General features: G+C 47.1%; 1 protein-coding gene and 1 long non-coding RNA gene across 2 annotated transcripts in view; both read right to left on the bottom strand.

Annotated features, from left to right (window-relative positions):
• Nucleotides 1-377: 377 nt before the first annotated feature.
• On the bottom strand, nt 378-3,311 carry LOC115149512 (uncharacterized). Its single transcript, XR_003866885.1, has 2 exons — nt 948-3,311; nt 378-719 (listed from the first exon to the last, which is right to left on the bottom strand). It is a non-coding gene; the product is annotated as an uncharacterized LOC115149512 (long non-coding RNA).
• A 2,164-nt stretch (nt 3,312-5,475) lies between these two features.
• Nucleotides 5,476-15,119, bottom strand: part of LOC115149511 (interleukin-11 receptor subunit alpha-like) — a 28,900-nt gene continuing 19,256 nt past the window's right edge. Inside the window, 4 exon segments of the mRNA XM_029692444.1 lie at nt 5,476-6,045; nt 12,407-12,486; nt 12,660-12,753; nt 14,632-14,721. Of these exon segments, the coding sequence (XP_029548304.1) occupies nt 12,408-12,486; nt 12,660-12,753; nt 14,632-14,721 (263 nt within the window). The 3' untranslated portion in view covers nt 5,476-6,045; nt 12,407.

Raw genomic sequence — 15,119 nt, 5'->3', positions numbered from 1 at the left:
CGCCTCATGGGTGTTTTAGTCATGGCCAGCTATGATACGGCCTGGGATCGAACCCGGGTCTGTAATGACGCTTCTAGCACTGCGATGCAGTACCTTAGACCGCTGCGCCACTCGGGAGGCCCCCGCAAATTGATTATAACAAACAATTGGTCCCCCAAAAAATGCATCCCTCCGTTGAATTTCAAAATCCCGATGTGGCCCTCGATTCAAAACTGAAAATCAAGGCTAAAGTCTCCCTCCTTTTGAAGATGAGGCAGTGATGATACCACAGCTACAGAAGAATCTGTCAGCCTATTTCTGGAAAGATGTTAAGAGCATTGTGATGAAACAGACTTGAAGCTTCTCTTCAAACAAACGATCGACTTCTTACCTTTACCTTTTATAGATAATGACATTATCCAACCAGACTGTACACCACCCCACCACAGGACCATGTGGACAACACCAGTAGACTACCCCACATCACAACAACCCTAACCCTATCTCTAACCATCACAACAACCCTAACCCTATCTCTAACCATCACAACAACCCTAACCCTATCTCTAACCATCACAACAACCCTAACCATCACAACAACCCTAACCCTATCTCTAACCATCACAACAACCCTAACCATCACAACAACCCTAACCCTATCTCTAACCATCACAACAACCCTAACCCTATCTCTAACCGTCACAACAACCCTAACCCTATCTCTAACCATCACAACAACCCTAACCATCACAACAACCCTAACCCTATCTCTAACCATCACAACAACCCTAACCCTATCTCTAACCATCACAACAACCCTAACCCTATCTCTAACCATCACAACAACCCTAACCCTATCTCTAACCATCACAACAACCCTAACCCTATCTCTAACCATCACAACAACCCTAACCCTATCTCTAACCATCACAACAACCCTAACCCTATCTCTAACCATCACAACAAACCTAACCCTATCTCTAACCATCACAACAACCAACCATAACTCTCTTCAACCTGGTCCCTACAGTACTGTCAGGTAAAAACACCACTGTCAATCACGTGTCCGACCATCACATCTCAGTGTGTGATGGTCGGAGAGAGAGAACATTTAATCAGACAGCCACGCAGAGAGATGTGATCAATACTGCGCTGGTGGAGGAGGCAACATGGCTGTCGTCAGTGTCTATTGAATGTCTTCACTGAGCATCTCAGTGTAAAAGAACATCTCAGGTGACTGTCAGACAAATCAGAGAGTCTCAATACTACTACAGTCTGATGGGATATCTTGTGTATAATTTGTACTGACTGTACTTGAAGTGTGGCAGCTGTAGGATTCAGTATGTTCTGAAGGGTGACAGCTGTAGGATTCAGTATGTTCTGAATGGTGACAGCTGTAGAATTCAGTATGTTCTGAAAGGTGACAGCTGTAGGATTCAGTATGTTCTGAAAGGTGACAGCTGTAGGATTCAGTATGTTATGGAAACTGAATGGTGACAGCTGTAGGATACAGTATGTTATGGATACTGAATGGTGACAGCTGTAGGATTCAGTATGTTATGGAAACTGAAGGGTGACAGCTGTAGGATTCAGTATGTTCTGGAAACTGAATGGTGACAGCTGTAGGATTCAGTATGTTATGGATACTGAAGGGTGACAGCTGTAGGATTCAGTATGTTATGGAAACTGAAAGGTGGCAGCTGTAGGATTCAGTATGTTCTGAATGGTGACAGCTGTAGGATTCAATATGTTATGGAAACTGAAGGGTGACAGCTGTAGGATTCAGTATGTTCTGAAGGGTGACAGCTGTAGGATTCAGTATGTTCTGAAGGGTGACAGCTGTAGGATTCAGTATGTTATGGAAACTGAAAGGTGGCAGCTGTAGGATTCAGTATGTTCTGAATGGTGACAGCTGTAGGATTCAATATGTTATGGAAACTGAAGGGTGACAGCTGTAGGATTCAGTATGTTCTGAATGGTGACAGCTGTAGGATTCAGTATGTTCTGAATGGTGACAGCTGTAGGATTCAGTATGTTCTAGAAACGGTGGACTACCTCTAAAGGACATCTATAGGGGGTGATTCATGACTCATGTAAAAGTTGCCATTTTCTATACGCATAGCAAGGCTTTGGCACAGATAACACAATGTATTGTTAGAGGTAGGGCAAACATCTATCACAAACACATCTTTAAGTCTGAAGTTCAATTCGACTGGATTTGAAATATTATTAATAAATCAGGGTTTGAATTTTAAAAATCATACATTGCATAAATTCACTTTGATTATCAATGAGACAATCACTTTCCGTCGATCATTATCACAGAAAACATGAGCACATAAAATATGATGAATTACTATGAATCATGACGACAACATGATTGTGTGTTGAAAAGGACATGCTTCCCACACGGCACTCTAATCTCTATTAGTGTACACTACTGTTGACCAGAGCTCCATGGACCTAGTCAAAACTAGAGCACTACGGGAACAGGGTGCCACTTGGGACGAACATAATACAGACTGGGAAATATATACATACTGTATTTTAGCTTCATATCATTGACTGGGGAATGGTACATAGATAACAGTTTAGTTAAAGATAAAAAAAGAAAATGACATAATATATAGGAACAATTTCATTCTGTTGGTTAATATAGAGTACAACATACACCAAGCTTCGATAGGATCCATGCATAGGTAATAGCTTGAGAGAACATTACAGTTGTGAAATCATCTCGGAAAGGCACCTTGTGTTTCCCATGACAACACAGCGATGTAAAGAATCACTGTCATTTAGAGCAGAGCAGTGCTGTGTGATGTGACATGGGACGGACGAGAACGGATGTCCTGCCTGTTGTATCTGAAGTGTTTAATACCTCTCATAACGGGTGATGATGAGAAGATCGCATTATTATTAGTCTGTCTTGGCCATGGGGGGGGGTCATGTAATTGTAAAGGTTTTCAGCGCTGGGACTCTGTAGATGTCTTGGCCATGGGGGGGGGGGGGGGTCATGTAATTGTAAAGGTTTTCAGCGCTGGGACTCTGTAGATGTCTTGGCCATGGGGGGGGTCATGTAATTGTAAAGGTTTTCAGCGCTGGGACTCTGTAGATGTCTTGGCCATGGAGGGGGGGGGGGTCATGTAACTGTAAAGGTTTATAGCGCTGGGACTCTGTAGATGTCTTGGCCATGGGGGGGGGGGTCATGTAACTGTAAAGGTTTATAGCGCTGGGACTCTGTAGATGTCTTGGCCATGGGGGGGTCATGTAACTGTAAAGGTTTATAGCGCTGGGACTCTGTAGATGTCTTGTCCATGGGGGGGGGGGGGGGGGGGGGGGGGGGGGTCATGTAACTGTAAAGGTTTATAGCGCTGGGACTCTGTAGATGTCTTGTCCATGGGGGGGGGGTCATGTAACTGTAAAGGTTTATAGCGCTGGGACTCTGTAGATGTCTTGGCCATGGGGGGGGTCATGTAACTGTAAAGGTTTATAGCGCTGGGACTCTGTAGATGTCTTGGCCATGGGGGGGGGTCATGTAACTGTAAAGGTTTATAGCGCTGGGACTATGTAGATGTCTTGGCCATGGAGGGGGGGGGGTCAAGTAACTGTAAAGGTTTACAGCGCTGGGACTCTATAGATGTTAATCCTCTACACCTCCAGACCATGGGAGAAAGGCACACAGACAGATAGTGGTAGTCCGGTCTGGTCTAGTCCGGTCTGGTCTAGTCCGATCTGGTCTGGTCTAGTCCGGTCTAGTGGAGTCTAGTCTAGTCTGGTGGAGTCTAGTCTAGTCTGGTGGAGTCTAGTCTAGTCTGGTGGAGTCTAGTCTGGTCTGGTGGAGTCTAGTCTGGTGGAGTCTAGTCTAGTCTGGTGGAGTCTAGTCTAGTCTGGTGGAGTCTAGTCTAGTCTGGTGGAGTCTAGTCTAGTATAGTGGAGTCTAGTCTAGTCTGGTGGAGTCTAGTCTAGTGTGGTGGAGTCTAGTCTAGTGGAGTCTAGTCTAGTCTGGTGGAGTCTTGTCTGGGGGAGTCTAGTCTAGTCTAGTCTGGTGGAGTCTAGTGGAGTCTATTCTAGTCTGGTCTGGTGGAGTCTAGTCTAGTCTGGTCTGGTGGAGTCTAGTCTATTCTAGTCTAGTCTGGTGGAGTCTAGTCTATTCTAGTCTAGTCTAGTCTGGTGGAGTCTAGTCTAGTGGAGTCTAGTCTAGTCTGGTCTGGTGGAGTCTAGTCTGGTCTGGTGGAGTCTAGTCTATTCTAGTCTAGTCTGGTGGAGTCTAGTCTAGTCTGGTGGAGTCTAGTCTAGTCTGGTCTGGTGGAGTCTAGTCTATTCTAGTCTGGTCTGGTGGAGTCTAGTCTATTCTAGTCTGGTCTGGTGGAGTCTAGTCTATTCTAGTCTAGTCTAGTCTAGTCTGGTGGAGTCTAGTCTGGTCTGGTGGAGTCTAGTCTGGGGGAGTCTAGTCTAGTCTGGTGGAGTCTAGTCTAGTCTAGTGGAGTCTAGTCTAGTCTGGTCTGGTGGAGTCTAGTCTGGTCTGGTGGAGTCTAGTCTATTCTAGTCTAGTCTGGTGGAGTCTAGTCTAGTCTGGTGGAGTCTAGTCTAGTCTGGTCTGGTGGAGTCTAGTCTATTCTAGTCTGGTCTGGTGGAGTCTAGTCTATTCTAGTCTGGTCTGGTGGAGTCTAGTCTATTCTAGTCTGGTCTGGTGGAGTCTAGTGTAGTCTGGTGGAGTCTAGTCTAGTCTGGTCTGGTGGATTCTAGTCTAGTCTGGTGGAGTCTAGTCTATTCTAGTCTAGTCTGGTGGAGTCTAGTCTAGTGGAGTCTAGTCTAGTCTGGTGGAGTCTAGTCTGGGGGAGTCTAGTCTAGTCTAGTCTAGTGGAGTCTAGTCTAGTCTGGTGGAGTCTAGTCTAGTCTGGTGGAGTCTAGTCTTGTCTGGTGGAGTCTAGTCTTGTCTGATGGAGTCTAGTCTAGTCTGGTGGAGTCTAGTCTAGTCTAGTGGAGTCTAGTCTAGTGGAGTCTAGTCTGGTGGAGTCTAGTCTAGTCTGGTGGAGTCTAGTCTTGTCTGGTGGAGTCTAGTCTTGTCTGGTGGAGTCTAGTCTTGTCTGGTGGAGTCTAGTCTAGTCTGGTCTGGTGGATTCTAGTCTAGTCTGGTGGAGTCGAGTCTAGTCTAGTGGAGTCTAGTCTAGTCTGGTGGAGTCTAGTCTTGTCTGGTGGAGTCTAGTCTTGTCTGGTGGAGTCTAGTCTTGTCTGGTGGAGTCTAGTCTAGTCTGGTCTGGTGGATTCTGTAAGTAACCACATTGTTGGCTTGTTACAATACATACATCATGACAGATTTGACGAAAATCTGTTTTGTTAGATCAGATTGTTGAATATGTTCCAGTCTGGTCAATAAAACATCTGTGTTCCATTGACTCCTTTAACGCAACTATGCAGATATACAGGAAGTTATGACAACATCCAGACACTGCTAGTGATTGGCCAGCATGGATATGGCCGAACTCTGTTCCCCTCTTTTTCATCCAATGACCAAATAGCAGCAGCCGTGTTTGCAGGGCGTTTCTTCTCCTCTGAATTGCAGTTTCTATCCTGCAGAATGACAATCTATCTATACCCACTTCATAAACAGTCTACAACACTTTATAATGCCAATCGGTCTATACAATAATGCCCTGTGATGCTTCTTACATTTGAAATGATTGAAGGACCATAAGATTACCAGGTACACAGAAAGGAATACTATGTGAAAGGTAGAGGCCAGAACCTATACCTTGTTCAGCCAGTGAAGCTCAGGGGAGGCGAACAGGTATGTTGTTAGTTGGTGCTCCATACTGTACAGTACGTAGTGTTGAGCCTCGTAGCCAATCAGATGATGTTAAACTCCAGTGGGAGGAGTCAGTCATTCGTTTCAACATGTCTGTTCGTTGGCAGGCAGCGATCAGGCCCGGCACACGCTCCAGATGGCTTGCGGGTAGCATGGTGGATTGTGGGTAGTGTTTTGTGGATGCTGCACCCATCTGTTGGGGGTGTGGCCTGGTGGAGACAAGGGGCCCTATAAGGGCTGAGAGGAGGGGCCAACCTAGGCTGAGAAGAGGAGGGAGGAGGAGAGGAGGTTAGACAGGAGAAGAGAAGGGATGAGGATAGGAGAGAAGAAAGGAGAGAAGGGGGAAGGAAGCTGGCTGATGGACAGACAGACAGACAGACAGACAGACAGACAGACAGACAGACAGACAGACAGACAGACAGACAGACAGACAGACAGACAGACAGACCCTGCTGATGTATATATGTTTACACCATTTAAGGCAAGGTACTGTTCTTTTTCATAGGAGGCTACTATACGAGGCTACAGTATGAGGCTACAGTATGAGGCTACAGTATGAGGCTACAGTATGAGGCTACTATACGAGGCTACAGTATGAGGCTACAGTATGAGGCTACAAAACGAGTCTACAAAACGAGTCTACAAAGCGAGTCTACAAAACGAGGCTACAAAACGAGGCTACAATACGAGTCTACAATACGAGTCTACTATATGAGGCTACTATACGAGGCTACAATACAAGGCTCCTATACAAGGCTACAATACAAGGCTACAGTATGGGGCTACAATACGAGGCTACTATACAAGGCTACTTACTATACAAGGCTACAATACGAGGCTACTATACGAGGCTACAATACGAGGCTACAATACGAGGCTACAAAAGCCATCTTCACACCAACTCATAGAGATCACAGAAGGGTTCAGTAGTACTGTGGATGGATGAGATTTGGGGTTAGTCAGTCAAATCACATCTTATTTGTCACATGCTTGGTAAAAAACAGGTATAGACTGACAGTGAAATGTTTACTTAAGGGCCCTCCCCAACAACACAGAGAGACATAAAATAGAGAAATAATAGAAAAGTTAAACAAGTAATAATAAATACCCAATGAGTAACAATAACGAAAGGGGAACCGTTTTTTACTTTAACCCTAACTATAATTTATGTCTGTCTGTCGGTCTGTCTTCTCTATATTCATCACTCGACCTCTGTCATTATGCAGGGCCTGTCTGTCTGCCTGTCTGTCAGAGAAAGGCATTATTACATGGGATTTATGTGTTGTTCCTCGCTTCCCTCCTCTCCTCTCTTCCCTCCTCTCTTCCCTTCTCTCTCCTCCTCTTCCCTCTCCTCTCTTCCCTTCTCTCTCCTCTCTTCCCTTCTCCTCTCCTCCCTTCTCTCTCCTCTCTTCCCTCCTCTCGTCTCTTCCCTTCTCTCTCCTCTCTTCCCTTCTCCTCTCCTCCCTTCTCTCTCCTCTCTTCCCTCCTCTCCTCTCTTCCCTTCTCTCTCCTCTCTTCCCTTCTCCTCTCCTCCCTTCTCTCTCCTCTCTTCCCTCCTTTCTTCTCTTCCCTTCTCTCTCCTCTCTTCCCTCCTCTCCTCTCTTCCCTCCTCTCTTCCCTCCTCTCCTCTCTTCCCTCCTCTCCTCTCTTCCCTCCTCTCTTCTCTTCCCTTCTCTCTCCTCCTCTTCCCTTCTCTCTCCTCCTCTTCCCTTCTCTCTCCTCCTCTTCCCTCCTCTCCTCTTCTCCTCTCTTCCCTTCTCTCTCCTCCCTTCTCTCTCCTCCTCTTCCCTTCCCTCTCCTCTCTTCCCTTCTCTCTCCTCTCTTCCCTTCTCCTCTCCTCCCTTCTCTCTCCTCTCTTCCTCCTCTCCTCTCTTCCCTTCTCTCTCCTCTCTTCCCTTCTCCTCTCCTCCCTTCTCTCTCCTCTCTTCCCTCCTCTCCTCTCTTCCCTTCTCTCTCCTCTCTTCCCTTCTCCTCTCCTCCCTTCTCTCTCCTCTCTTCCCTCCTCTCTTCTCTTCCCTTCTCTCTCCTCTCTTCCCTCCTCTCTTCTCTTCCCTTCTCTCTCCTCTCTTCCCTCCTCTCCTCTCTTCCCTCCTCTCTTCCCTCCTCTCCTCTCTTCCCTCCTCTCCTCTCTTCCCTCCTCTCTTCTCTTCCCTTCTCTCTCCTCCTCTTCCCTTCTCTCTCCTCCTCTTCCCTTCTCTCTCCTCCTCTTCCCTCCTCTCCTCTTCTCCTCTCTTCCCTTCTCTCTCCTCCCTTCTCTCTCCTCCTCTTCCCTTCCCTCTCCTCTCTTCCCTCCTCTCTCCTCTCTTCCCTTCTCTCCTCTCTTCCCTTCTCCTCTCTTCCCTTCTCTCTCCTCTCTTCCCTCCTCTTCTCTCTCCTCTCTCCTCCTCTCCTCTCTTCCCTTCTCCTCTCCTCCCTTCTCTCTCCTCTCTTCCCTCCTCTCTTCTCTTCCCTTCTCTCTCCTCTCTTCCCTCCTCTCCTCTCTTCCCTCCTCTCTTCCCTCCTCTCCTCTCTTCCCTCCTCTCCTCTCTTCCCTCCTCTCTTCTCTTCCTTCTCTCTCCTCCTCTTCCCTCCTCTCCTCCTCTTCCCTCCTCTCCTCTCTTCCCTCCTCTCTCCTCCTCTTCCCTCCTCTTCTCTCTCCTCCTCTCCTCTCTTCCCTCCTCTCTCCTCCTCTTCCCTCCTCTTCTCTCTCCTCCTCTTCCCTCCTCTCTCCTCCTCTTCCCTCCTCTTCTCTCTCCTCTCTCCTCCTCTCCTCTCTTCCCTCCTCTCTCCTCCTCTTCCCTCCTCTTCTCTCTCCTCCTCTTCCCTTCTCTCTCCTCTCTTCCCTCCTCTTCTCTCTTCTCTCTCCTCCTCTTCCCTTCTCTCTCCTCTCTTCCCTCCTCTTCCCTCCTCTCCTCTTCTCCTCTCTTCCCTTCTCTCTCCTCCCTTCTCTCTCCTCCTCTTCCCTTCCCTCTCCTCTCTTCCCTTCTCTCTCCTCTCTTCCCTTCTCCTCTCCTCCCTTCTCTCTCCTCTCTTCCCTCCTCTCCTCTCTTCCCTTCTCTCTCCTCTCTTCCCTTCTCCTCTCCTCCCTTCTCTCTCCTCTCTTCCCTCCTCTCCTCTCTTCCCTTCTCTCTCCTCTCTTCCCTTCTCCTCTCCTCCCTTCTCTCTCCTCTCTTCCCTCCTCTCTTCTCTTCCCTTCTCTCTCCTCTCTTCCCTCCTCTCTTCTCTTCCCTTCTCTCTCCTCTCTTCCTCCTCTCCTCTCTTCCCTCCTCTCTTCCCTCCTCTCCTCTCTTCCCTCCTCTCCTCTCTTCCCTCCTCTCTTCTCTTCCCTCTCTCTCTCCTCCTCTTCCCTTCTCTCTCCTCCTCTTCCTTCTCTTCTCCTCCTCTTCCCTCCTCTCCTCTTCTCCTCTCTTCCCTTCTCTCTCCTCCCTTCTCTCTCCTCCTCTTCCCTTCCCTCTCCTCTCTTCCCTCCTCTCTCCTCTCTTCCTTCTCTCCTCTCTTCCCTTCTCCTCTCTTCCCTTCTCTCTCCTCTCTTCCCTCCTCTTCTCTCTCCTCTCTCCTCCTCTCCTCTCTTCCCTTCTCCTCTCCTCCCTTCTCTCTCCTCTCTTCCCTCCTCTCTTCTCTTCCCTTCTCTCTCCTCTCTTCCCTCCTCTCCTCTCTTCCCTCCTCTCTTCCCTCCTCTCCTCTCTTCCCTCCTCTCCTCTCTTCCCTCCTCTCTTCTCTTCCCTTCTCTCTCCTCCTCTTCCCTCCTCTCCTCCTCTTCCCTCCTCTCCTCTCTTCCCTCCTCTCTCCTCCTCTTCCCTCCTCTTCTCTCTCCTCCTCTCCTCTCTTCCCTCCTCTCTCCTCCTCTTCCCTCCTCTTCTCTCTCCTCCTCTTCCCTCCTCTCTCCTCCTCTTCCCTCCTCTTCTCTCTCCTCTCTCCTCCTCTCCTCTCTTCCCTCCTCTCTCCTCCTCTTCCCTCCTCTTCTCTCTCCTCCTCTTCCCTTCTCTCTCCTCTCTTCCCTCCTCTTCTCTCTTCTCTCTCCTCCTCTTCCCTTCTCTCTCCTCTCTTCCCTCCTCTTCTCTCTCCTCTCTCCTCCTCTCCTCCTCTTCCCTTCCCTCTTCTTTTCTTTCCTTTATTCTCTTCTTTTCATTTCTTCTCTTCTATCTTACCTACTCTCCTTTTCCCTCATCTATATACACGGGGTACCAGTACCGAGTCGATGTGCAGGGGTACGAGGTAATTGAGGTATTGATAGTCCAGGTAGTTATTTGGTTAACTATTCAACTAACTATTTAACAGTCTTATAGCTTGGGGGTAGAAGCTGTTCAGGGTCCTGTTGGTTCCAGACTTGGTGCATCAGTACCGCTTGCTATGATTTGGGGGGCTGTAATCTTTGATACACTGCCTGGTATAGAGGACCTGGATGGCAGAGAGCTTGGCACCAGTGATGTTGCCAGTCAAGATGCTCTCAATGGTACAGCTGTATAACTTTTTGAGGATCTGAGGGCCCACGCCAAATCTTTTCAGGCTCCTGAGGAGGAAGAGGTGTTGTTGTGCCCTCTTCATGACTGTGTTGGTGTGTGTGAACCGTGATAGATCCTTAGTGATGTGGACTTGAAGCTCTCAACTCCACTACAGCCCTGTCGATGTGAATGGGGGCATGCTCGGCCCTCCGTTTCCTATAGTCCACGATCAGCTCCTTTGTCTTGCTGACATTGCCAGGTTTCTGACCTCCTCCCTATAGTCTCATTGTCGTCTGTGATCAGGCCTACAACCGCCGCATCGTCAGCAAACTTAATGATGGTGTTGGAGTCGGTGTGCGGCCACACAGTTGTGGATGAACAAGGAGATTGGAGGGGACTAAACACGCACCCCTGAAGGGCCCCCGTGTTGAAGGTCAGCGTGGCAGATGTGTTGTTGCCTACCCTTACCACCTGGGGGCGGCCCGTCAGGAAGTCCAGGATCCTGTTGCAGAGGGAGGTGTTTAGTCCCAGGGTCCTTAGCTTCGTGATGAGCTTTGAGGGCACTATGGTGTTGAACGCTGAGCTGTAGTCAATGAACAGCATTCTCATGTAGGTGTTCCTTTTGTCCAGGTGGTAAAGGGCAGTGTGGAGTGCAATAGAGATTGTGTGCAATAGAGATTGTGGGCAGTATGCAAATTGGAGTGGGTCTAGGGTGTTTGGGATGATGGTGTTAATGTGAGCCATGACCAGCCTTTCAAAGCACTTCATGGCTACAGACGTGAGTGCATTTAGGCAGGTTACCTTGGTGTTCTTGGACACAGGCACTATGGTGGTCTGCTTGAAATATGTAGGTATTACAGACTAGGTCAGGGAGAGGTTGAAAATGTCAGTGAAGACACTTGCCAGTTGGTCAGCGCATGCTCGCAGTACACGTCCTGGTAATCCATCTGGCCCAGCGGCCTTGTGAATGTTAACCTGTTTAAAGGTCTTACTCACATCCGCTACGGAGAGCGTGATCACACAGTCGTCCGGAACAGCTGTTGCTCTCATGTATGGTTCAATGTTCCTTGCCTCGAAGCGAGCATAAAAGGCATTTAGCTCGTCTGGTAGGCTCACATCACTGGGCAGCTTGTGGCTGGGTTTCCCTTTGTAGTCTGCAATAGTTTGCGAGCCCTGCTACATTCCATGAGCGTCAGAGCTGATGTAGTAGGATTCAATCTTAGTCCTGTATTGATGCTTTGCCTGTTTGATGGTTCGTCGGATGGCATAGCAGGATTTCTTATAAGCTTCCGGGTTAGAGTCCCGCACCTTGAAAGCGGCAGCTCTAGCCTTTAGCTCAGTGAGGACGTTGCCTGTAATCCATGGCTTCTGGTTGGGGTATGTACGTACAGTCACTGTGGGGACGACGTCATTAATGCACATCAGATGAATCCCGTATTCCTGTCTGTGCTTGCGAAACAGTCCTGTAGCTTAGCATCTCTTTCATTGGACCGCTTCGTATTGAACATGTCACTGGTACTTCCTGTTTAAGTTTTTACTTGTAAGCAGGAACCAGGAGGATAGAGTTATGGTCAGATTTGCCAAATGGAGGGCGAGGGAGAGCATTGTATGCGTCTCTGTGTGTGGATTACAGGTGATCTAGTGGTATGGCTTGATTCAACCATATTACATTTACATTTTACATTTTAGTCATTTAGCAGACAATCTTATCCAGAGCGACTTACAGTAGTGAATGCATACATTTCATCCATTTTTTTTTGTTTTTTTGTACTGGCCCCCCGTGGGAATCGAACCCACAACCCTGGCGTTGCACACACCATGCTCTACCAACTGAGCCACAGAGAAGACGGGAAATGTGCAGTGGTTGGTTGAAATTGCGAGCACTCTTTTTAGAGGTTAGAGATCAGTGATAAGGGTTAGAGGTCAGTGATAAGGGTTAGAGGTCAGTGATAAGGGTTAGAGGTTAGAGGTCAGTGATAAGGGTTAGAGGCTAGAGGTCAGTGATAAGGGCTAGAGGTCAGTGATAAGGGTTAGAAGTCAGTGATAAGGGTTAGAGGTCAGTGATAAGGGTTAGAGGTTAGAGGTCAGTGATAAGGGTTATAGGTCAGTGATAAGGGTTAGAGGTTAGAGGTCAGGGATAAGGGTTAGAGGTTAGAGATCAGTGATAAGGGTTAGAGGTTAGAGGTCAAGGCTTGCTCACTTTAGATTGGCATGGACTTCATCTTCACCATTGAGGTCAGTTCCTGTTTTGTCACATTGTCCCGCCTCCGTTGCCTCACCCTATATTGAAAACAAAACAAGATTCATATTTACATGTGAATAAATGTTTAAATTCACTTGCTATAGAAACGGTGTATTACAGTGTGTCTGATTTAGACTAGGATAACAGGTATAAGGATCTTATTATATGAGATAGAGGGCACCAGGACCAGATAAATGGTATATTATCTCACCACATGAGGACCGATAGAGAGGACACCAGGACCAGGATGATGCCAGCGAACAGGGCCAGTAGAATCAACAGACTGCCACCATCTTCCTCTGAGCCTAGAGGAGACAGAAGAGAGAAAACAGTTCTAGATTACATTCTGTTCTCCTGTCCACTGGATCAGACGACACGGCGTACAATGTTCTGTGTTTTTGGATTTGTTTTTATTATTATTATATTATTTTCTTAAGCGCCTTGGGTGTGAAGCTTTACAAATGAAATGTATTATCATTACAAATGATTATTAGAACAGTTAGAGAAGAGTTAGATCTGTTAGGATCTGTAGTAGAACAGGTAGATATGTTAGGATCTGTAGTAGAACAGTTAGGATCTGTTAGGATCTGTAGTAGAACAGTTAGGATCTGTAGTAGAACAGTTAGGATCTGTAGTAGAACAGTTAGAGAAGAGTTAGATCTGTTAGGATCTGTAGTAGAACAGTTAGGATCTGTTAGGATCTGTAGTAGAACAGTTAGGATCTGTTAGGATCTGTAGTAGAACAGTTAGGATCTGTAGTAGAACAGTTAGATCTGTAGTAGAACAGTTAGGATCTGTTAGGATCTGTAGTAGAACAGTTACAGAAGAGTTAGATCTGTTTGGATCTGTGCTTGAAAAATAACGACTGAAGTACAGTACCAGACAAACGTTTGGACACACCTACTCATACAAAGGTTTTGGAAAAGCATTCCAGGTGAAGCGGGTTGAGAGAATGCCAAAGCTGTGTGCAAAGCTGTCATCAAGGCAAAAGGGTGTTTACTTTGAAGAATCTCAAATGTGAAATATATTTTGATTTGTTTAACACTTTTTTGGTTACTACATGATTCCATATGTGTTATTTCATAGTTTTGATGTCTTTACTATTATTCTACAATGTAGAAAATAGTAAAAATAAAGAAAATGAGTAGGTGTGTCCAAACTTTTGACTGGTACTGTATGTAGAGACTGATGTATAGAGAGAGACCCCCCATATGTGGACTGTGGAAGTTGAACCTTTTATTTTCATAGTTGTGTATTGTTCTGTACAATGTTTGTGTGATGAAATAACATAAAACAACTGTATATCCACAAGATGGAGGACATCTGGCAACAGCAGATAAAAAAAACTGGCAGGACAGCAGAGATCTGATACTAAACATTTAATCAAAGCTCTCTCTCTTTCCTATGCTCTCTCTCTTTCTCTCTCCTTCGCTCTCTCTCTCTCCTTTGCTCTCTCTCCTTCGCACTCTCTCCTTCGCTCTCTCTCTCTCCTTCGCTCTCCTCTCACTCTCTCCTTCGCTCTCTCTCTCTCCTTTGCTCTCCTCTCGCTCTCTCCTTCACTCTCCCTCTCTCTCTCCTTCGCTCTCTCTCCTTCGCTCTCTCTCTCTCTCCCTCCCTCCTCTTTCATTCTTCCCTACTCTGCCAACTCAGCACTCTCTGCCGTGGAAAACAGAAAGAGAATCCAGCAGGTAGAAAGAGGAGCAACAACGTACATCAAGCTGCCCTGGTTTAGACCAGGCTAACTGACTAGTGTCCTGTCCAGAGGGTGTACTGTACATCAAGCTGCCCTGGCTCAGACAGGGCTAACTGCTACAGAAACAGGAGAGAGACTCCTGCTCTATGGGACGTTCTGGCTCAGACAGGGCTAACTGATACAGAAACAGGAGAGAGACTCCTGCTCTATGGGACGTTCTGGCTCAGACAGGGCTAACTGATACAGAAACAGGAGAGAGACTCCTGCTCTATGGGACGTTCTGGCTCAGACAGGGCTAACTGATACAGAAACAGGAGAGAGACTCCTGCTCTATGGGACGTTCTGGCTCAGACAGGGCTAACTGCTACAGAAACAGGAGAGAGACTCCCGCTCTATGGGACGTTCTGGCTCAGACAGGGCTAACTGATACAGAAACAGGAGAGAGACTCCTGCTCTATGGGACGTTCTGGCTCAGACAGGGCATACTTACTCTCTGACTTGGTGTTGGCTGTAGAGGGGTCGGCGTCCGTGTCGTTGTAGTCGACAGGGAATGTTTCTTCAGTAGGCTCGGCAGTACTACCTGTAGGATTTACAAAGACTAGACCTGTTTAACAACACCTCAGACCAAGTAACTGTAGTGAGAAAGTAAAGTCGATTCAAACACTGTGCTGGGTTTAAGAAAGGTACGGGTGTACACAGTTCACAATGTCTAAAATTAAAAAAAATCTCCATGCAGCATGCAGCCCAGCAAACCAACACTGGTTCTGTGATAGTTCCCAGAACATTTGTTAGGTTGAGGCAAATGTTCTCATAACACAAAAAAACTGATTATACAATGTTAATATAAAACATTTGCCTAATGTTGCAAGAACGTTCTCAGAACACATTTAGTCTGCTCTTTTAAGGTTCTCAGAATGTTTCATTAAGTTGTGTTTACAGTCTGGTGGGAACATTGTGGGCGACTCCAGGATGCTGGCC

This window comes from Salmo trutta, chromosome 15 (genome assembly GCF_901001165.1).
Source record: "Salmo trutta chromosome 15, fSalTru1.1, whole genome shotgun sequence".
Lineage (NCBI taxonomy): Eukaryota > Metazoa > Chordata > Actinopteri > Salmoniformes > Salmonidae > Salmo > Salmo trutta.
Note: the sequence above shows the minus strand (reverse complement) of the source record. Positions and strands in the feature narration are given on the sequence as shown.